Source organism: Nesoenas mayeri (assembly GCF_963082525.1).
Source record: "Nesoenas mayeri genome assembly, chromosome: 24".
Taxonomy (NCBI): Eukaryota; Metazoa; Chordata; class Aves; order Columbiformes; family Columbidae; genus Nesoenas; species Nesoenas mayeri.
The window spans coordinates 853,949-875,395 of NC_137546.1; the positions used below are offsets into that span (position 1 = coordinate 853,949).

The 21,447-nt window shown below is 58.3% G+C and overlaps 2 protein-coding genes across 2 annotated transcripts in view; one reads left to right on the top strand and one right to left on the bottom strand.

Annotated features, from left to right (window-relative positions):
* Nucleotides 1-11,230, top strand: part of MEGF6 (multiple EGF like domains 6) — a gene marked incomplete at both ends in the record, with an annotated part of 62,705 nt that extends 51,475 nt beyond the window's left edge. Inside the window, 20 exons of the mRNA XM_080358751.1 lie at nucleotides 676-801; nucleotides 1,757-1,888; nucleotides 2,246-2,374; nucleotides 2,791-2,922; nucleotides 3,244-3,372; nucleotides 3,623-3,751; nucleotides 4,097-4,225; nucleotides 4,502-4,630; nucleotides 4,801-4,929; nucleotides 5,084-5,212; nucleotides 5,619-5,747; nucleotides 6,388-6,519; nucleotides 7,247-7,375; nucleotides 7,902-8,030; nucleotides 8,223-8,351; nucleotides 8,542-8,670; nucleotides 9,136-9,471; nucleotides 9,617-9,748; nucleotides 9,928-9,975; nucleotides 11,109-11,230. Coding sequence (XP_080214877.1) covers nucleotides 676-801; nucleotides 1,757-1,888; nucleotides 2,246-2,374; nucleotides 2,791-2,922; nucleotides 3,244-3,372; nucleotides 3,623-3,751; nucleotides 4,097-4,225; nucleotides 4,502-4,630; nucleotides 4,801-4,929; nucleotides 5,084-5,212; nucleotides 5,619-5,747; nucleotides 6,388-6,519; nucleotides 7,247-7,375; nucleotides 7,902-8,030; nucleotides 8,223-8,351; nucleotides 8,542-8,670; nucleotides 9,136-9,471; nucleotides 9,617-9,748; nucleotides 9,928-9,975; nucleotides 11,109-11,230 — 2,708 coding nt within the window. The remainder of the gene's footprint in view (nucleotides 1-675; nucleotides 802-1,756; nucleotides 1,889-2,245; nucleotides 2,375-2,790; nucleotides 2,923-3,243; nucleotides 3,373-3,622; nucleotides 3,752-4,096; nucleotides 4,226-4,501; nucleotides 4,631-4,800; nucleotides 4,930-5,083; nucleotides 5,213-5,618; nucleotides 5,748-6,387; nucleotides 6,520-7,246; nucleotides 7,376-7,901; nucleotides 8,031-8,222; nucleotides 8,352-8,541; nucleotides 8,671-9,135; nucleotides 9,472-9,616; nucleotides 9,749-9,927; nucleotides 9,976-11,108) is intronic.
* A 1,768-nt stretch (nucleotides 11,231-12,998) lies between these two features.
* On the bottom strand, nucleotides 12,999-20,838 carry ARHGEF16 (Rho guanine nucleotide exchange factor 16; the record flags this gene model as incomplete). The annotated part of the gene is made up of 14 exons (XM_080359000.1): nucleotides 12,999-13,138; nucleotides 13,337-13,438; nucleotides 13,677-13,750; nucleotides 14,137-14,337; nucleotides 14,531-14,685; nucleotides 14,997-15,089; nucleotides 15,911-15,985; nucleotides 16,634-16,763; nucleotides 17,368-17,520; nucleotides 17,892-18,052; nucleotides 18,445-18,501; nucleotides 19,009-19,178; nucleotides 19,614-19,665; nucleotides 20,293-20,838. 14 exons carry the CDS (start codon nucleotides 20,836-20,838, stop codon nucleotides 12,999-13,001), a joined length of 2,109 nt encoding a protein of 702 aa, XP_080215126.1.
* Nucleotides 20,839-21,447: the final 609 nt, after the last annotated feature.

A 21,447-nucleotide genomic window follows, 5' to 3' on the forward strand; every position in this document is an offset into this window, starting at 1 on the left:
ATATATACACGTGTGTATATATACATGCGTGTATACACACACGTATATATACACGTGTGTATATATACATGTGTGTATACACACACACACGTATATATACACGTGTGTATATATACATGCGTGTATACACACACACGTATGTATATATACATGCGTGTATACACACACACGTATGTATATATACATGCGTGTATACACACACACACGTATGTGTATATACATGCGTGTATACACACACACGTATGTGTATATACACATGCGTGTATACACACACACACGTATGTGTATATATACATGCGTGTATACACGCACACGTATGTGTATATATACATGCGTGTATACACGCACACGTATGTATATATACATGTGTGTATACACACACACACACACATATGTATATATACGTGTATATATATATATATATACACACACACATGCTGTTAAGGGTCCGTCCCACTGTGTTACTGCTGTGTATATATATGTATATATACACACACACACACATATATGTATATACTTGTTGAAAGGATAAGCAACAGCAGAAAAACGATACTCAAACAGACAGATCAAGGCCATGGTGTGAATGGTCCCTGCTGCAGTGACAGTGCAGGTGACAGTGGTCACATAAAGGCCCCAGAAGGAGGAGCAGGTTTCACAGGTTCCTTTTCTCCGCAGAGTGCCCGGAGGGGACGTTCGGGGCGGGATGCCGGGGGTCCTGCTCCTGCGGGGGAGCGCCCTGCGACCGCAGCTCGGGGCAGTGCCGCTGCCCGCCGGGACGCGCCGGGCACGACTGCGCACAAGGTGAGCCGGCGCGGCAGCCAGCGCGCCCAGGTGGGGATGGAGCTGGAGAGCCGCTCTTTTCCTTCGGCTGGGATTAGGTTTAGAAACAGCCAGTGCAATTAGAATCGTCTTCATGGAAAATTAGGAAAGAAAATACAGCTTTTGATGGTAAGTCATAAACAATAGGCTTAGCTAGCTTAGTGCTGTATTTGGAGCTGAGCGGGGTACAAGGAAGCAAACAACATCAGCAATAAATAATAAAGATGTTTTTCAGTTGTTGCAGTCCCTAACATAGGAAAGGGGTCTTTCTTTACCAATGTGTATTTTTAATTGCCTTCACCATATTACTCTTCAACTGCTGGAAAACTAGAGAATCCTAAATTAAAAACTTTTACATGACTATACAGTGTTACAGCAGCTGGAAGAAATCAGTCACATATAGACATGCTGCTCCTAATAGTTTGATGGAGCAGTAAAGTCACACGTGCACAGTGCTTACCGTGCAGTTTCAACTGATGTTTTTTCCAGGCCCTGCAGCAGCTTTGGAGCAGTTAAACCAGGATTCCCACCTCAGGTGTCTCAGTTCTTAGCCGTTCTTCCCGCTGCAGCTGGAAGCAGCTCTGGCCGTGCTGACGGACGCGCTGCCGGTGCTGGGACAGCAGCCGCCAGCAGCACCGTTTCCCAGCGAGGAGCCCTTGTAGCTCCCCACAAGTAGATGTGAATCCTAAATTGACATGGGAGTAGGGTCAGAATAGCACTTACAGGGGCTCACACGCAGTTTAGAAAACGGACAAAGCAATGTTGTCCTTGCTGGTAGGCGTGTATTGCCAAATAAAAGTCCATGTTTTGCATGAAGTATGGACATGAACAAAAAAGGGGACCCATCGCACCAGCAAAACAGATATTTCCCTCTTACCTCTTGCCATGATCCCGATATCTGTGTGTCCTTGTGTCCTTCTCTCTGCCCGCGCTCCAGCCTGCCCTGAGGGTCGCTGGGGACTGGGCTGCCAGGAGATCTGTCCCGAATGCGCCAACAACGGCAGCTGCGACGCGGCCACGGGAGCCTGCCTGTGCCCCCCCGGCTACACCGGCCCCCGCTGCCAGGACGGTGAGTGCTGCCCCTCGCACCCAGAGGTGTCACCGGCTGGAATGAGGGACGTTAGGGGACCTGGGGCACCTGCTGCAGTGAGCGGAGCATTGTGCTCATCACAGAGACAGCCTCTGGTTGCACCTGGGGAGGTTGAAATGGGATATTATGAACAATCCCTTCCCCAAAGGGCTGTGGGGCATTGGAACAGGCTGCTCAGGGCAGTGCTGGAGTCACCATCCCTGGAGGGGTTTAGAAGATGTGGAGATGAGGTTCTCAGGGGTGTGGTTTAGTGACAGTTCCTTCCAACCCAAAGCCAGGGGAGCCCTGGCTGCAGTGTCCCAGCCCGTTTGCATCAGTCCTTGTCTGCCTTGGCAGTGTGTCCGCCGGGCTGGTTCGGCCCAGGGTGCCAGCTGAGCTGCAGCTGTGGGAACGAGGGACATTGCCATCCTGTGACGGGGACGTGCAGCTGCGCGCCGGGCTGGACGGGGTATAACTGTCAGAGAGGTATCGTACCCACCGGTTATTACACGTCATGCCTAGAAGACACTGACCTGTGCAAAGCTACGCTGACATTTGCTTCGTTGCCGTCTTTGTGCTGTGCCTCTGCCAGAAAAACCTCTGTCTGAAATCTCTCTGCTTTCTCTGCTCTGTCCTGCCAGCGCCGCTGGGTGCTGCTTGCCTCTCAGGACTGAGCTTGCTCGCAGAAAGAATTCACATCAAATACGTGCTAATGTAGCACCTGCTTTTGCTGTCCCGCTGGGTTTTCACCTGCAGCCGTGTTTGTCCTCCTGCCTAAGAGATCAATTGTAATCGATGAGAATAACCCCCGCGGCGGCGGCAGCGCGGTGCCCGTGCCGCTGCTCCCGGAGCGGCCGAGCCGGGGGCACACGCTGTTAAGGGTCCATCCTGCTGTGTTCCAGCCTGTGATGCGGGGCGCTGGGGCCCCGACTGCGCCCACACCTGCGACTGCAGCAACGGTGACGGGAGCTGCAGCGCCGAGACGGGACAGTGCGTCTGCCAGGCCGGGTACACGGGCGCCCGCTGCGAACACAGTGAGTGCTGCGTTTTAGCCAAGCCAAACGAGTTGTTTCACCAGGGGAAAGGTGCTGGAGGCTCCTGGAGCAGTGGAAGCCACAGGGCAGATTTCTCCATCAGCGCTTCTTGGGTCAGTCTCAGCAGTTCAGTCCCGTGCCCTGGCTGTGACATTGCCAGTCCTGTCCTGAGAGTGGCTGGGGGACCTGGACACTCACCTGTAACCACTGGTCATTACAAAAAAGCAGCTGCCAGATGCTGTTGTCTCCCAGCTTAGCACAGTATCCTGGGGATGCTGGGAAGGGACGGGCTCCTCAGTCTCATTTGCTTTCACTTGCCAGAGTGCCCGCAGGGGTGGTTCGGGCTGAGCTGTCGCCACCAGTGTCAGTGTGACAATGGGGCTGCCTGTGACCACGTCAGCGGGGCCTGTACGTGCAGCCCGGGCTGGCGAGGAACCTTCTGTGAGCACGGTGAGTACCCCCTCGTGCGCAGAAACCTGGTGCTATTGCTCCTGATCCCCCCAGCTCTGTCCTGTATCTGAACACCCATAATGAACATAAATCCCATATGCTGCTGCTTCCCTGCTCGGGGAAAGCCCGAGACAGGTGGCTGTCACACTGGTGCAGCATTTTATTGCCAAGAAAAGGCCACCAAGAGGCATCTCTTCCCTGCTGTGAGATTTCCAGCATTTTGCGGGGATTTACCTTTTGTTTTCTGCAGCCTGTCCGGATGGATTTTACGGGCTGGAGTGCCGGGACGCCTGTGACTGCCTGAACGGTGCTCGCTGTGACCACGTAATGGGCCAGTGCCACTGTCCCCCCGGCTGGCAGGGTCCCCGCTGCGGCCAGGGTGGGTGTCACTGGGGGGCTGCAGACGGGATGGGTGGGATGAAAATTAATCCTGTGCAGCAGAGAAGTATTTGGTTGTTGTTGAATGTAATGAAGGCTTGAGAATCCGGCAAAACAGTTTCCTAATAGATAAAATGATAGAAGATTGAAGATAACAAGTGTTCATATTTGAATGTCGGCCCCCTGTAGAATCCAGCTGTTATTTCCCCCTAGCACCATAAAAACCACCCTACAGAACCATCACAGCAGCCGCGCACCGGTGCTGGTTCATGTCCCAGACCAGCGCACTGGGGATGGCCGGCAGGAGCCTGGCCGATGCAGTTTGTCCCTGACTCTGCTCCCGCAGCGTGCCAGGAAAACAGCTACGGCGAGAACTGCAGCCAGATGTGCAACTGCTTCAATAACGCGACCTGCGACCACGTCAGCGGGCGCTGTCTGTGTGCGGCCGGGTGGACGGGAGCCACATGCCAGCAAGGTAACGCACCCGAGGGTCGCGGCCAAACCCAGGGCTGAGGAGGCTGCAAAGAGCTCGGGCCCCCAGTACCCGGTGTCACCGCTCCCGCTTACCTGAGCGGGTTTAAATACCAAATGTCTCCATGTGGGCAGCTGAGCAGCCTCAGGTGTCGTTGGCTCCTCTCCATACATCTCACTGCACATGAGAACGGCTTCGGTTCCGATCGGCCCGTCCTCTGATGGCTGTTTGCCTCCGGAGCTCTTTTCTGATGGGGATATCTGCCCCGCTTCCCTGCAGTGTGCCCGCTGGGTTTCTACGGGAGGAGCTGCCGCCAGCGCTGCCTCTGCCAGAACGGTGGCACGTGTGACCCTGCCACGGGGCTCTGTGCCTGTCCCCAGGGCTGGACGGGGCTGGCCTGCGAGCTGGGTGAGTGACGGCGCAGCGGCAGCGCCGAGAAGTGGGCTCTGGCACAACCCTGTCCCATTTCGGACTCTGAAGGCATGGGGGTGACATGCACGGCGCTGGTGGCAGAGCTCAGGGTCTGTCCCCACGGGAGGTGGGGGTCCAGGTGGCATTTCACTGTGTCCCTCTCCCAGAGTGCGCACCGGGACGGCACGGGGCAGACTGCCGGGAGCATTGCCAGTGCCACAACGGGGGGACCTGCCACCGCCAGACGGGACACTGCCTCTGCCCGCCCGGCTGGACCGGCGCCGCCTGCGAGCGCCGTGAGTGGGGCCTGCGCGTCGCTGCCGCGGGGGCTGGGGGCTGGAAGGGACGTCGATAAAGGGAAGTGTGCACCTCCAGAAACTGCAGCGAGAAAGCGCCACCTCACCTCTCTTTGTGTAACTTGTCCTCTCTCCCATGTTCACATCCCTGAAGCTTGTCCGGAGGGGCTGTTCGGGACGCGCTGTGAGGAGCACTGCGACTGCGGGGACAACGTCTCGTGCCACCACATCACCGGCGCTTGTGATTGTCCCCATGGCTGGCGGGGCCGGCGCTGCGAGAAAGGTGAGGCGGCATCCCCGCCGTGTCACAGCATCTCTGCGGTGTCACGGCATCCCCTCCGTGTCACAGCATCCCTGCGGTGTCACGGCATCCCCTCCGTGTCACGGCATCCCGACCCTGCTGGTACAGCCCTGCCAAGGGGAAACCAAGGCCTGGGAAGGAGACAAACTTCTTTTTTTTTAATATGAGTCGCACATTGTGGCAAAATTTCAGGAGCCAACAGCCTGCCCTGAAAGAGGCATTTGGCTTGCTGCAAAAAAATGCTGTCTGTCTGTCTGCTATGGCCAGGTCTGGCTCAGCACTGCAGACACTGGGGACAGGAGCTGGCCCTTGGTCTCTGGTGCCTTTCAGGCATTAAGAAGAACTGAAATCCAGGCAGGACACTCACCTGTTGCTCGTTTTCCCGCAGCCTGCCTGCCGGGTTCCTTCGGGAAGGGCTGCGCCGGCCGCTGCGCCTGTCCCCCCGGAGCGCCCTGCCACCACGTCACCGGCCGCTGCGCCTGCCCGCCCGGCACCACCGGCTCCGCCTGTGAAAAAGGTGTGAAAAAGGGAGCGATCGTCTTGCAGTTGTGCTGACGGGCTCTGGGAACGTGAAGGGTCAAGCAACTGCTGCAGAAAATAGAGGAGGGGAAAAAAAAGGAAAATAAAGAACAAGAAAAGGCCCAAGAGCACGTGGTGCCAAGGAGCAGCTCACATGTTGGCAGCTGGGTGTGCGCCCGCAGAATGTGAGCAAAGCTCAGGGAGCCAAGTGGGAAATCAGAGCTCTGTATTTATCCTGAGGATTAGCAACAAATCAGCATTAAAATGAGCTCCTGTGGGCATGAGCAAGTCTGGAAGAGACAGAGGCATGTGAGCACATTCCTCACCCAGGGGACGGGAGTATTTGCCCTGCCCAGCTGAGGGGATGGAGGCTTGCAGGGATATGAGGGTAGGCAGGGCCAGCATCGCTAAAAGCATCTAATGCCATTAAGTACTGCATTTGCTTTTCAATCCAAGTCTTTCCTGGAGTCAGGGAAGCATTTGCGTGTGGCTCCCTTTGCTTTTTTGGCTGCAGAGAACTCTGTCATAAAAGGCTTCCTAAATCCTGGCTTCAAACAAAAGGGAGGAAAGCCTTGCACAGGGTGGGATAGCTCCCGCCGAGCAAACCTGAGCCGCCCGGGTGCCCTCTCTCCTGCCAGCCTGCCTGCCGGGGACCTTCGGCGAGGGCTGCGCTCAGATCTGCCAGTGTCCCGGAGCCACCCAGGAGTGCCACCCGGTCACCGGTGCCTGCGTCTGCGCCCCGGGCCGCCACGGGCCCGCCTGCCAGCTAGGTGAGTCTGTGCTCAGCCCCTTCTCCGCCACGGTCGGTACCCGAGGTGGTACCGGTGGTGCCGGTTCGGAGCCGTCGCCCCCGCGCAGGGACAGCACCGGGGTGACCGCAGGAGAAGCTGCCTGGAGGGGCTTCAAAGCACAGGTTCTCACGGGTTGTCTTGCCTGGTTTCTTGCCACAGTCGCCCTTGTCCTCCCCCGCGTTGCCGAGGTCTGTTGTGTTGTTTGTAACCGTTGTCCAGCTCTCACAGCTGAGTCTGTCCAGACAAGTGTTTTCCTGCTCTCTTGCCCAAGCTGGTCCCCGTGCGCCGAGGCTCTGGCCTCTGCCGTGTCTCTCGCTGACTAACGGGCGAGTAGGAGTTCATGTAAACAGAACATCATTCTCATCTGCGCTCAGACTGTTGTTTTGGTTCTTTTTTTCATTTTTCTTTTGAATTGTGGGCTGCTTACCAGCTGTGTTTTCAGCAGGGAGGTTCTGAGCAGCCCAAAGCTCCTTGCTGTTGCGTGTTTGCCGTACCATTGCTCACCATGCACTCTCGGGGGTTTCTCTGGCCCCTGCCAAGCACCCGGGGCAGCTGTCGCGGTCCTGAGTTCAGTGTGTCCCACGGGGGCACCGAGCACGGCCCGCGGGAGCTGCTGTTGGCTGCGGTGCATTTTCCAGAGTGTTTGGACACTGTTCTCATCTTTTTAGGCATGAGGCCATTGCTGCTTTTGTTCTTTCCCCCGCAGAGTGCTCCCCCGGGTGGTACGGCCACAACTGCGAAAGGCCATGCAAATGCAAGAACGGGGGTGTGTGTGACATTACCACGGGGACGTGCCACTGCCCGCCCGGCTACATCGGCGCTAACTGCAGCATCGGTGAGTGCGGGGGGGAACGGGAGCTCCCAGGAGTTCCTCGGCAGGAGGTGAACGGTGGTGGGAGCGATTGCTGCCCGCAGCCGGGCTGCTGACCCTGGCCAGACGACGAGCTGTACAGCGACCAGCTCCAAAAATGCTCCTGGTCTGACTCCACCGCAGGCGCCGTCAGCAGTGCCCTCCCTGCTTCGGTTGCAGCTGAGCTTGTTTGCTCTCTTAACCACGGAAACATTTTCTTGCTCCACTTGTTCCATGCCAAAATGATTTCTCCACTACGAAAGGCCTGACACACCAGCCTTTGCATCATGCCATCACTGTCTCTGCTAAAAATGCTCTGTTCTGCAGCAGAAGGAAACCTCAAAGCTCTTTTCCCGGTCTGCCCGTCACTCTGTGCACGGTGCCAGGGCACAGGCTCCTCCTGCCAGCCCGTCGCTTTGCTCCTGTGCCAGCGCAGACTCGTTCCTCTCAAACCTCCAGACGTGCTGTGCTTTGGCGTGACCAAGGCAGACCAAGGTCTTCCTCCCACCAGGATGTCCCGCTGGTCGCTATGGCAAGGACTGCGCCGGGGTGTGCGCCTGCGGGGACGGCGCGACCTGTCACCACGTCACTGGAGACTGCGTGTGCCCCCCAGGAAGAGCCGGTCCCACCTGCGAGCAAGGTCAATATCAGCTGTGGGTCACAGGACAAGCAGGGGTTTCAGGCAGTGAGATGGAGAAGGTCTTGAGTGGAACCAGTTTCCTTGCCCTGAGATCTCTGCCTGTGCTTGGGCCCTCCTGCCCAAACCACCCCAGGGTCCCTGTGCCCACTGTCACCTGCTCATGTCCCGCTGTCACCTCCTCGTGTCCCGCAGGCTGCGAGAAGCACCGGTACGGGGTGGGCTGCCAGCAGACCTGCTCCTGCCACAACGGGGGGCTCTGCGACGCGGCCGACGGCTCCTGCTCCTGTGCGCCTGGCTGGACGGGGAAATCCTGCGAATTAGGTAAACCCGACTTGGATGCATTGTCCTGCACTGGCCCAGTAATCCTGGCTCTCAGCGTTGTTTCATACTGGGCCCAGTTTCTGTTCTCCCCGCCTGTGCCTGTCCTGCTGTACCATGTCCCGAAGCGCAGGATGGGGCTGGTGTCTGCTCCCTGTCTGCTCACCGGCTCCGCCACCGTGTCTCCCTGCAGAATGCCCGCCGGGCTGGTACGGTGCCAACTGCCAGCTCCGCTGCGCCTGCCTGCACAACGGCACCTGCGACGCGGGGACGGGCGCCTGCCGCTGCCCCAGCGGCCGCTACGGGCCCCTCTGCGAACACAGTGAGTGCGGCAGCACAAGCACCTGCGGCTTTGCAGGGGAGGGTGTTTCCTGAAGTGGCTGTGTGCACCCATGGGCGCTTCCTTTCTTACCTGCACCCATGGGTGCTTCCTTTCTTACCTGCCTTCCCAGGCAGCACAAGTAGTGGCAGAGAAGGTAATTTCTGTTCTCTGGGTGAGACCGCTGGATGCAGAGGTGCCATTCCGAGGCAGCTGAGCACGCTCGTCACCACTGCATTAGCGCTGGGTAAACGCTTTGGAGCTGCAGTGCTGGACTCTGCAGCAGCACTGGCTGCAGGAGGCTGGCGGCCCTGCGCTGGCCACTGAGAGCAGCTGCCTTCAATTGGGTATTTCTCAGAGAAAAAGGCTCGCTGCTTCTCTCTGCTGGGCTGATGAGGCTTTGCTGCAGCTGAGCCTGAGCTCAACCCAGCCCTGCTTTAACGAGCTCTCCACCCGGCTCCACCCCAGGTTGTCCCCCGGGCTTCCACGGAGCCGGCTGCCGGGAACGCTGCGACTGCGAGCACGGAGCAGGCTGTGACCCGGCCACCGGCCGCTGCCACTGTCCCCCTGGGCTCCAGGGCGATCGCTGCCAGACAGGTCCTGCGTCCTTTGCTGCCCTCCCTGGAAACCGGTGGGATCCCGAGGCTCACGTGTGTATCTCACCTCTCTCGGCAGGCTGCGGGGCAGGGACGTACGGCGAGGGATGCCAGCAGCTCTGCGACTGCGTCGGCGACGCGCCCTGCGACCCGGCCACGGGACGCTGCCTGTGTCCGCCGGGAAAAACCGGCCCCACGTGCGGCTCCGGTGAGTTCAGCCACAGCCCAGGAGGGGCACTGATGGGAAGCTTAACCCAGTCCTAAAAAGGCTGCAGAACCCCTCTTGTTGGAGCTGAATCCTCATGGAAGGGGGCTTTCTTTTTTGTCTCTGTCCCCTCTGTGTCCCTCACCAGAGTGCCGACCGAGCCGGTACGGCCCCGACTGCAGCCTGGGCTGCCAGTGTGACCCCAGCAGCTCCTACTGCAACGCCCGGAATGGCCAGTGCCGCTGTCTGAACGGGCACATGGGCCCCACGTGTCGGGAAGGTAACGTATGGGCACAGCGAGTCCTGCGGTGGGACAGTCCCAATGCCACCTACCTCATTTCTGCCCAAACCACGATGAAACCTGTTGGCTCTAAGTGACTTCCCCTTGGGCGCTGCGCGGGGTCACTGTGGGGACAGGGAGCGGGATGGGGGGACAGGATGCTCTGACTTGCTTTGCAGGTGGGTCACCCCCTCTGCCGCCGGCTGAGCACCCCTCCTCAGTCCCAGGTCAGTGACACTCCGACGTGTGGCTGTTCATAGCGCGGCTGTGCGCACAGACCTGAGAATGAAGCAGCAGCTCCCGGCTGCGAGCGCCGAGCGGGGCCAGCGCTGGGGGGTCCCTGCAGCACCTCCCCTCCCGAGCTGCCGACACACCGTGAGCACTGACCCACCCCGAATTCCCTTCCAGCTGCGCAGCCCCTGGTGCCCAGTGGGTCCCCTCCGCTGCGGTGGCTCCGGCCGGGCCAGCACTAGGTCCTGCTCCCTTGGCATGACCAAGCAGCCACCTCGAGAAGCCAACGACCCGCTGAACAAACTGTTTTACAAGCCCCAGGAGCGGTTATTTATCATCTCCTGGCAGGCTGAGCTGCTGCTCGTGACGTTGTCTGAGCCAGGCTGAAGCGCCGAGGGTCACCCCGTCACCGTGGCGGCATGGGTGGCCTGCAGGCACGCGTGGGGATACGGACACCGTGGGGACACACACGCACATGCCAGCACCAGCGTGCGCCCGCAGCCAGACACCCAAAGGAACAGTTCAGAAGCAATCGCTTCTGGCCAGCAGACAATGGACTGCGATGGCTTGTGGCAAATTGCTGGCCTTCAGCTTGTGGGTGCTGGGCTTGGGGAGGCTGAAACTATGGTCCAAAAAAGTATTTATGCGATAGTATTTATGGGAAGCTGCACAACAGAGTTGTCAGAACTGAGAGCTGAACGTGGCCGGCTCTCCTGAAGTCACGTCTCCTGTACGAGTACCACCGCACTTGAATTTTTTTGTTTGTTTTGTTTAAATCAAATTTGCAATGGTCTCATACTGTAAATTATCATCTGCTGTGGAGGACAAGGCGATGAGCCCCAGCACTCGCCTCTGCAGGTTTCCTGTGTCGCTGGCAGCACCATCTGCTCCCAATGGGCTTCGCAGGGGCACAGGAGCTGATTTTCCATACCGGGAGTATGTCAGCCCCTTTGAGCCGCCCATGTCATTTGCTCCACCAACAAGCAAGCCTGAATTAGTGTAACAATCAGACATATTGCGTGGATAGACACAAAGCCCTTGCGTGGTCCAGTAAATGCAAATCTCTACATGTTCTCCCCTCAGCCCTGGACCCTTGATCTATTTGCACAAAGCCCTTGGGCAAATGCAGCCCGAGAGCCGACACTGTCCAAAGCCCCAGGCTCTGCGGAGGAGCTGGGACGGGCCCCTGTGCCGCCGCAGCACCGCCTGCCCGCCCTGCGCCTGGAGATCGAGCCCGCAGGGGCCGACTGAAAATAATGAGAGAGTTGTTTCTTTTCCTGATGGAATTTATTTTAATCTGTATATAACTTGTAATTTTTTGCTAATTCTTTTCTTATTTTATTTCTTCCTTAACAGTATTTTTTGCGTTAGGTATCATTATTGTGAAGAGATAATGTTAATATAAGTATGTAGTGAAGGACCAAAATTGTGTAATTAAGGTTGTATGTTGTATGACTGATAACCAGGGAGTAGGAACATTTTGTCCATGTGCCAAATGACCCTGATCAATCCTGCTGACCTGCTGACCCAGAAGCCAGTGGGTGCAGCGAGAAGGGCCACCCAGTGATGCCACCCAGTGATGCCACCCAGTGATGCCACCGTGCTGCTTGTCCCCTGACCGAGGTGCAGAGAAGCCCTGGGCCCTGCTGTTCGCTCCAGGACAGCACAGAAAGTGGCCCGGCCTCGAGCATCGGGATTATCCATTCTGTCCCATCACACCCCCAAAGCCTGAGCTGCAGCTTTGTGGCTCCTGGCACCCCCTTGGAATAAACCATAAGCGTGGGACCGCAGCAATCTGTACCTGTATTTCTTATAATCACGATTTTTTTTCCCTGTTCGTGTTTCCTAATACAGTTTGTTTGCCTCCTGTTTTCATGTAGCTAGTGTCTCTCGTTTTGGAGCCCTAATTAGCACTGATAAAAAATTTTAATTCTTCCACAGCTAATCCAAATAAACAGAAAACCTCACTGAATGCGTGTCTGGTCTCGGTCCCTCGCGCTGGCGACGCGCGGCAGCTGGCTGCAGATGTTCCGCAGCTGTTCTCGAGGATGGGTCTGAGCTGGGCATTTGTCGGGAACGAGCGGAGGCCAGTGAGCTGCCAGCAGGAGGACGCGTTCTTTGCAGAGCTCGTCATCGAACACACACATCACAACAGGGCTGTCCCTGTGAATCCTCACCCCAAAATCGTCGCTGCCCTTTCCCCATCTCCTGCCAGCGCCTCAAAGGCCCCGCGGCATTAAACACCGACTCACAAAAACCCAGATGCGAACTGCTCAGCTGTGGCAAAAGAACGACCCTCTTCATTCACCACTTGTTGGTGCTAATTCTGGGGCCCTGGGGGGGCGAGGGGCCCGTTCTGCCTGGGGAAGGATGGGGTCCGCACCCCTGTGTCCATAGCGGGGGACGGGACAAGCGGCGGGAGCTGCAGCATCACTCGGCTTCGTGCTTCTGGGTTTTTGACAAGTGACTGAAAGGCGATGGTATCACCTCACCCTGCCAAGGTCGCCATTGTGTTCAAAAGAACCAGGAATAATTGTGGGGGGAAAAACAAAGAATAAAAAAGAAACAGGGAAACTGGGTCAAATAACCAGCCTAGCACAGTGATTTAAGTCGTTAAAAACTTCTCGATCCAGGTACACTTTCCTCATGCCCACAGGCTGCCTGCACGGGCTCTGCAGCCGCCAGTGGGGACGGAGGGGGCAGCACGAGCTGCTCAGCAGAGCCCAGAACGCGGCCACAGCCATTTCAACCCAACCTGACACCGCGGCTGCTTCCTGAAGCCTGTCCCAGGTCATTAACGCTCATCTTGGCCAGGAGCATTCAGACACCAGGGCTCACATTAATTAGCTGGACAAAGCCCAGTCCTGGACAATAAGATCTGCTGCCTGTGACTGCTCGAGACAGACGAAATTCAAGAAGAAAGAATCTCGCGCTCCCTCCTTGCTATGGGCTCAGTCCGCAGAGGTTTGAAGACCCCTGAAACGAGTCAGGACAGAAGCGTCTCTCCGGGGCTGGAAGCCTACACGTCGGTCTCTATGCGCAGCCGCTCCATCCGGCGCACGTTGCACTCCACGGCGGCGCGGCTGGTGATCTGCCGGGCGCAGGACTGGGGAAACCAGCCCCGCTCGCCGTCCCTCAGCCGCTCACCCCAGCACCAGCCTAGGAGAGAACAGAGCTGGTCACACCGGGAGGACAGGCCGTGGCCCCCGGGGACACGTGTGGACGGAGCAACAGGGACCTGCCAGCGGCTTCCTGGAAGCTTCTGAAAAATAATGGCTAAAGTCCCAGTTTGCAGGGATGGCTGAAGCTTTTCCCCCCACCGCAGCTCGGCTGCAGCTCCCTGCTCGCCACACTCACCGTCCTCTCCGCCCAGCACCAGGACAACGTCCGCCTGCTGCAGGGACAGCTCGTCCGCCTGCTTGGCCAGGTACGCGCGGGTTATCTCCACTTGGCTCAGATCTGCAGGGACAGCGGGGACCAGTGAGAGGGCACAGCCGGGCTTAACTCATAACATCACACAATCGTGCTGTTTGGAAAAGAACTTTAAGGTCATTGAGTCCAACCGTTAACCCAACGCTGCCAAGTCCACCTCTAAACCACGTCCCTAAGAACAGCATAAAGCCCTGCGCCTGTGCTCAGGCTCTAGTGCCACCGTTAATCCCCGCCTAGCCAGGCCTGACCTCCCGCATGCCGATACCTCCTTTAGGAGTGGTGTCAAGCTTCTCCTTTTCTCTGTGCATCAGCGCTGTGATCCAGCGGGCCCGGTCGCTCCTGGCAGTGAGAAAACCCATATTATTACACAAAGAAAGCCTCAGAGGTGGCATCTGTGTCGGTGGCATCTGTGTTGGTGGCAGTAGCCGGGCAGTTCCCAGCGGGAAGGATGAAGGCCTTCAAGGGAGGTCAGACCGAACAAACCACATTCAGAGCGTTCAGCACAGACACTTCACAAGCAGTACGCATCACCCAGCTACTTTGCTTGATTTGCACAGGGAAAGCATCATATGGCAACTATAAGGGAAATCTAAGAGAGAGAAGGAAAGCGAGCCAGGGGACAAGCCTGCACAGATCTCCGTTTCTGGGAGGGGGTGCGGGGAGGGAAATGGCGCTTCACACACAGCCTTATCCCACGGAAGAAGGACAGCCGCAGTCCCACTCACAGCGTCTCCGCCGCCAGCACGACCTCCTCCCGCCGGCCCTCGCTGTCCCGCTCCATCAGCACCCGCAGCAGGTGCCCGCCGGTGCCGCGGGCCGCGCCGCCGCTCTTGCCGGGAGGAGGAGAAGGCGGCTCCGAGTTCTCCATCTTCTCCACCGTGACCTGGTCCAGCGTGGCGTAGTTCATCACGGTGTAGCTGTCCTCGCTGCGGCAGAGACGGAAGGGGTTCAGTGGGCATCACCGGGGTGACCGGCACGGGGTCAGGACAAAACATACTTCAGTAAGGGTCAGAACAGGAAATCTCAAGAATTGCTCAGGTTACATGCTGCTTGGGAAACGGAGATTTTAATCCCCCTGGTCCTTTTCCAGGGAAAGAAGAAGGTTCCGTGCAGCCTTACCTCTTTTTCTTGGTTATGATGAGGACGTCGTTGAACAAGAAGAGGTAGCAGAGCCGGCCGGCGCCCCGGCGGAAGATGCCCCCCTCTTCCGACAGCAGCAGGTACAGCTCCCCCCGCTTCAGCAGCCAGCGGGACGCAGAGATCAGCGGGAACGGCTGGAACGGACCCAGAGAAAATCCCGTTCACCACCTGTCCCACAAGCAGCAGGCAAAATCATACAAAGCAGCTGCATTTGGACTCAGAGTGGCCCCTGGCGTGCCCAGAAATTCACATTAAAGTCAGAACAGCAAGAAAGAATGGTCGCCCCCCCCGGATGAAGCAGTGATGCTGCTCGTGGCAGCAGGGATGCTCCAGCTGGTCCAGCCTTCCTAGAAGGATTCCCAGGATAGACCCGACACGCCGGGATGGGCCCCTCTAACCACACACCCCAGAAGATTTCTTTTCCCCCACTTCCACAAGCCCTCACCTTCTTCTTTCCAAATTCCAGCTGTTTCTGCAGTGTGTACATCTGCTCTGTCCTCTCCATCGCACGAGCTCCCTCATTGCAGTTCTTAACCAGCTAGAAAAGGGAAAAGAAAACCCACGGGCAGCAGTGAACAGCAGGACAGGTCTGTCCGTCCTCTGCTCCGGCACCAGCGCTGCCGGCGCGGGTTGGCGGCTGCTCCGCTCCCCCGGGCAGGAGGAGCCACATCCCCACACGGGTCAGAACTGGGCTCGGGAAAGGCAGCTGGAGCTTCTCTGCCACACAGATCACCAGGAGAGGGGTGGAACCTTCACTCTGCCTGGAAAAGGGCCAAAGCGAGACCGCACCAAAACCGAACTTCACCGAGGAGCAACACGAAGAGGAAGAATTAACCATCCCAAGAGAGGAGGTGAACGGAGGAGGACGAGCACTCGGACAGACGGAGGGGAGGACAGAAGCTTCCTGCAGGCAGGTGAAGTGAAGCCAGGTCCGGCCCTGCCGAGAGGCACCCGGCCCCACAAGGTCCCTCCGGAGCAGATGTCCCTGTGCCACGGGTCCTTCACGCCTCCACCCTTTGCTCTTTGCTTTGTTTACTGCTCTTTGCCTAAATCTCCGACAAAGGAGCCAAGTGTCGCAGACCACTACCACCTCGAAGGAGGTTCTGAGAAGGGGCGGCACTAATGGAGAATACAACACCAAAGGGAAGGACAAAAGATGGGCCAGAGAGGAAAGAAGATGACAAGAAGAAGTAAAAAACAAGATCAGGTGAAACAGGGGAGGAAGGGAGAAGATGTGCACAGCCAGCAGCTGTTTGGAGCAGAGAAACCCCCGGTGAACTGACGCAGGGAAGAAAACGGAGGGGCCAGAAGGCAGATGGGGCAGAGGGACGGGCGGAGAGCTGGGAGCAGCGGCCTCACCTTGCTGATGGCTTTCAGAGCGCGGGTGGCAGCTCCGTACGCTGCTGTGCATGCTTTTGTTTTTTGACAGACAGTCTAGAATGCCAAGATAAGACGCTTTAGTGATATTGCAAGGCACGAAACAGCACGACCAGCTGGGATTCTGGATGGGGCACAAGGGTCAGCCCAGCAGCAGGACAGACACAGCCAGAGCAAGTTCTGCAGGGCTGGGAGCTGCGAACCTGGGTTCTGCTGGGGCAGTCACATCAGACACATGCCCGACCATCACTGTCACCCTGCGCTCCGCGCGACCCCCCAGCCCTGCAGCCCAGTACAAACTGGGAGCGGCTCCCAGAAATCCCACCCCCAGCAGCTTCACTGTTTGGAGCAGCTGGGTGCAGAGTGCTGGATCTCAACAGAGCTTGTGCAAGACCTGCTCTCCCTTCCTGGGCCACGCAGCCGCTAATGAAACAGGACACTCGTGCCACCCCCGGGTGCCCAAACGCAGCACAGGGCACGGAAGAACCTCATGTCGCTCCGGTGGGTGGTGCTGAGATGTGAAGCACAGAGCTGCACATCTGGCACACACAGAAGCAGATCACTCTGAATCTAAATCCTGAATAAAGGCTTGGGCGTCCCAGCGGGATGCAATCCAAGCAGAAGCTGCCCCGGGCTCAGCTGAGTAAGAGAATAACAGCCACCTCTTCAGAGGCACCAAGCAATGCCACCGTGTGGCTTACTTACATCTAACAGCAGAGGAAGCCGTGTTACCCTCTGCATAGGGAGAATGAGAAATGATATCATTGGCAGGCCTCCACATTCTGGTTTCCTTTCAATTTGTTTCAGGGTCTCTTTAAATAAAGGGTTTGTGGTTCTGGAACAGGACAAGAAATCTCCATTAACTCTGTTCTTCGGTTGTCAAGATTCTCCAGCAGCTTTCCACGCACAGGAGCGTGGTGGCGGCGCTGACCGGCAGCGTGCCGAGCTCGGAGCACGCAGCCGGGGCAGAAAACAGACTGATCCGTCAGCCAGTGATGGAAAAGCACCTTGAGATGTTGTGCCCATCAGAGTAAAGCTGTAGATGTGCCAACAGCAGACACAAACCTGACCCAAGACACCAGTATGATCTGGGGATGAACAGCCTCCACAGACATCCCCAACATGCCCCACACATGTTATTCACCTTGGCAAGAGCCGCTTGACTTCAGTAAGTGGCGGCATCACCCCCACTTATCCCTGTCCTTCACCCGTCCCACAGCACAACACAAACCACGTCCGGATCATCGGACACAGACACACTGAGGTTGAGAAGTTGGACCCTGCTCAGAGAGGAGACGGCCTGCCTCGGGGAAAAGGAACCGCCACGGGCCGAGGGAGCCCGGGCAGGGCACGGTCCCGTCCCCGCCATCGCGCGTCCCCACAGCCCTGGGACCCGCGGAGGCAGCTCCAGCCAGGGCTGAGCACCGAGCAGGACTCACAGCAGCTTCTGGAGGGTCCTCTGCTGGTAGACTTCATTGGAGCAGTAGCTGATGTAGGGGCTGAAGTGGTTGGAGGCGTGTTCTTCAACTATGTCACTGATGTCAGGAATGAGGATGTTTTCCTGGTGCCGCTTCTCCAAGTCTTCGAAGAATCTAAGGGGAGGATTCCAAATAACTTCACTACGTGACCCGTCAGGGCTGGACAAACGGAACAGACAGATGTTTAACAATGTTCCCAGGGCAACTTTTCCCCAGTTTTCCCCGAGGAGACGAAGCTCCGGATCTGTTCTGCATGGGGTCAGCTCTGCGCAGCTGGGACACCCACGTCCCCAGCGTGGCTCCCAGCAGAGACGGGGAATGGGGAACGCAGCTCTCGAGGCTTCCTCCGTTCCCACACAACACCCCTCCTCCCCTTTAGCTCTCTGGGAAGCCTCATTCCTGCCCCATCCGAGCCGATCCTGCCCAGCTGCAGGACACCACAACCCCGCCACCCCCGCAGCGGCTCCCACGCTGACCCCACTTGCCTGGTGCTGACCGCCAGGATGTCGCTGATGTTGGAGAACAGGTGATGATGCTCCATCTGAGTCATGGTCTCCTTCAGCTCCTCCGACCTCATGAAGTGACACACCAGGATGCTCAGGCTGTGCATGTAGGAGTACTCAGAGGTGATGATCTCAAACATGGCCTGAAAAAGCAGGGCACTGAGGATGTAACAGGACAGACTGACAGCACAGCATTCCCTGCATCATCTCGTGCATTGCTTGCCCTACACCCATAACTTCAGCATGTGCTTAGGACTTTCATTCATCACTAAGCCACACCACTGAGATGTTCTCCCTTCCTGCAGCTATTTCTCACAGCACCCGGAGGAGCTGCCCGCTTCCCTGCCAGGGCACGTGGGTGACCCCGGCCAGTGCTGCTCAGCCCCAGAGCTGCTGAACCTGAGGCTGAGCTCAGTTCTGCTGAGCCCAGCTCTGCTCTGGGCCCAGCCCAGCACGAGGGCTCAGACACAGCCACGTGTCCCCCCAGCCTCCAGCGTTCATGCTGCACCCCGGGCACGTCCGAGGCTCCTCTCACCTCCTGCCGCTTGCGCTCTTCGGGGTGGATCTTCTGCAGGATCCCAGCTTCCAGCACCTGCGGGAGAGCTCTGGATCAGCGGGCGCTGTCACCGTGGACCGATGGTCCTTGCACGCCCTCTAGTGCAGTCTGGTCCTCTGCCTGGCCCCACAACCCACCAGCATCGTCCGCTGCAGCATTGCCCACAGCAGCATTGCCCACAGCAGCATTGCCCACAGCAGCTGGCAGATGCTCATCTGCAGGAGGAGATAATTCTCCCCAAGGGCCAGCACGCAGCCCGGTACCCAGCAGCAGCACCTGCCTTCCCCCGGCCTGTGGGTGAACCTTTGCAAGCACAACAGCAGCAGCATCCTGGCGAGCCCGGGCAGGATCCTGCGTGTCCCAGCCAGGGCCGGACAGCCCCAGGACATCCCATTGCAAAGACTTGTGCTGCAGAGTTACCCATTCACGGTTTGTTCAGAGAGCTTTTAAAATACATTCAGCTGTGGCCGCAACACACCCCAAGTGCCGGAGCAGCCCACGGCAAGGGCGAGAGGGCGTTTTGGGCTGGGCTGCTGCCCCTACCTCCGGGAGCTGGCTCCAGGTGACCTGCACCGGGCGGTAGCTCTGCACCACGATCGCGGCACCCGCGGAGGACGGCTCTTCTGGGACGGGTTCCTCCAGCAAATCCTCATCTGACTCATGGCTCACAGAGTTCAGGCCTCTCTCACGGATTTCCTGGTACAGCTGGGGCTCTGCAGAGCAAAAGGCAAGAGGTCGGCGAAGCCTCTCCCAGCCACAGCCCGGGGTTCCCCTTCGCACTGCCGCCTCAGCCCCTCGCCCAGAGCCAGGGCCAGCACCTCCCTGTGAGATCGGACTTTGCACAGCCCCAATTAACCAGCAGCTCCCGCTCCCGGCAGCTCCCACAGCTCTCCCGTGTTTGCCCAGAGCAAGCAAAGCCGGGAGCGCTCCCGCAGCCAGCACGGCAGCACCTGCGCCTCGTCACAGCCGGGAGGGGAGAGCGGGGCTGCAACGCTCCGCTTGCAGGCAAGAGCAATTGCCCAGGTCGGGGACAGGCAGCAGCACATGTGGCAAAGGGACCTCAGGGACTCGCTTTGCTGAGAAGCACCAGGTGCCCTGTGAGGCCGAGGGGACTCTGAAGCTCCCGGGAAGGTGGAGGCAGCACTCACGGTCCTTGAAGGAGCCACCACGCTTCTGCACCCGCTTCCGCCCAAAGGTTCTCTGCAAGGGGAACAGGAGGAGAACACGCTGCCGTTACTGATTTCTGCGGCCCAGGGAAGCACTGAGCAGTTACCTGCACCGCCAGTCAGCAAATACCGCCCTGTTCTTTCAGCCCGAGTTTTGTCTGAGCTTTTGTTTGCCTTACCAAAGTGACTCAGCTTTCACCTCACATTATCGGGGCCGCGATCTAAACCAGTTTGCAGTCACACCGCTGCCTTTCACATCTGTCCGTCTCACACCTGGACTTTGCCTGTGCTGGAGTCATGTTCACCCATGTTTGTGTACAACCCCCCGCCAGCGCGGAGCCAACCGCACCCTGCAAACGTGCCCACGGCCGCCGGCCAACACGCGGGAGCCCGGAGCAGCCTGTTCCACTGCCCACAAAACCCATGTCAGGTATTTCCGGGCTCTCCAGGGACCTACAGCATCTGCTGGTGACATGTTGGTTCCCAAGGCACAAGTCACACCGCCGGGCTCAGCGAACCCTGCCAGCTCCATGCTGGGCTCACACAGCTCTGCAACCCACAGGAGTTGCAGGAAAAAAGCTCCACAGACCCCCCGGCAGCAGCTCATCACCAGGAAAGTGGGGCTCGATCCCAACGGAGTGACAGCAGATTCAAAACCCACCTTGTTCCTGGTGGGGCTGTGGGCAGGCGGGGCGCTGTCCTCCTCCGACACGGGTTTCAGCGAGGGGACGGCTTTTTCCGGCTCCGCGCCCAGGCCCTTCATGGCCGCGCGGTAGGACATGCTCCTCAGGTTGCGCTTGAGGGCGCCCCCACCGCCATCCTCCTCATCTGCCTCCACGGAGACGCTGGGGACGATGGGGACGGACGCCCGCTTTGGGTCGGGGCCCTGGGGCTCCCAGCTGGACCCAGTTGCCCCAAAGCTCTGGTGCCGGGAGGGGCTGTTCTTGGTCTTGGTGGAGACAGCCAAGCTCCTGGGGATCAGCTGCTGGGTGCCCACCTTGAGCGCGGCCGGGCTGTCGGTGCTCAGGACGATGCGTCGGGGCTCGGCCGAGGGGGGGGAGCGGGGGGCGGCATCGGGCGCCATGGCGGAGCTGAGCTTCCCAGGGGGGGAGCTCGGGCTGGGGGGCTCCGGCCGCACTGGGTGGCATCGGTACTCCAGGAGAAAGGCCTTGTCATCCACAGAGCTGCCAGTGGGACTTTGAGACATGATGGTGGCACAGGGAACTGGAAAGCTGTGTAAGACAGACAGACAGACAGACGGATGGCTGAACATCTTCTCCCAGCAAGGCAGAGGGCATTCACGCTTGGCGGTGGCCAAAGCACTGTTTCACATGGGGAAACGGAGCTGCCCCCGGCCTGAGCCACCGCGGCTGTCCCTTCCCTCCTGGCTCCCACCGCCCCAGGCTGACGTGCTGGGAAAACCCCCAGGAGCTCGAAACCGTGAGCCCCGTCCTCCTCAAAGCTGGTGCCCGTCCCAAAGCGCCCCAAGGAACAGCTCCGCACCGCGTGCAAAGCCACCTGCCCGAGTCCCTAAAGCGCCTTCTTTGGGATTAACCCTACTCATCTCCTCCTGGGCCACCCCATGTGCTGTGCACCTACAGAACAAACATTTGACGGAGCGTTTTACACCCACTGCCTGCCCCATTACATAATTTGAGGAAAAACTATGGTTTAATTCCTCTCAACTGAGATCTCATTGTATTCCACCACCACCTTGAGCTGCTTCTTTTCAAAGGCCATGGACCAGGAAGCAGAAACCAAGACTTGAATGTGTTTCCCCACCTCAATAACTGGCAGAAGGACAAAACAGACCCAT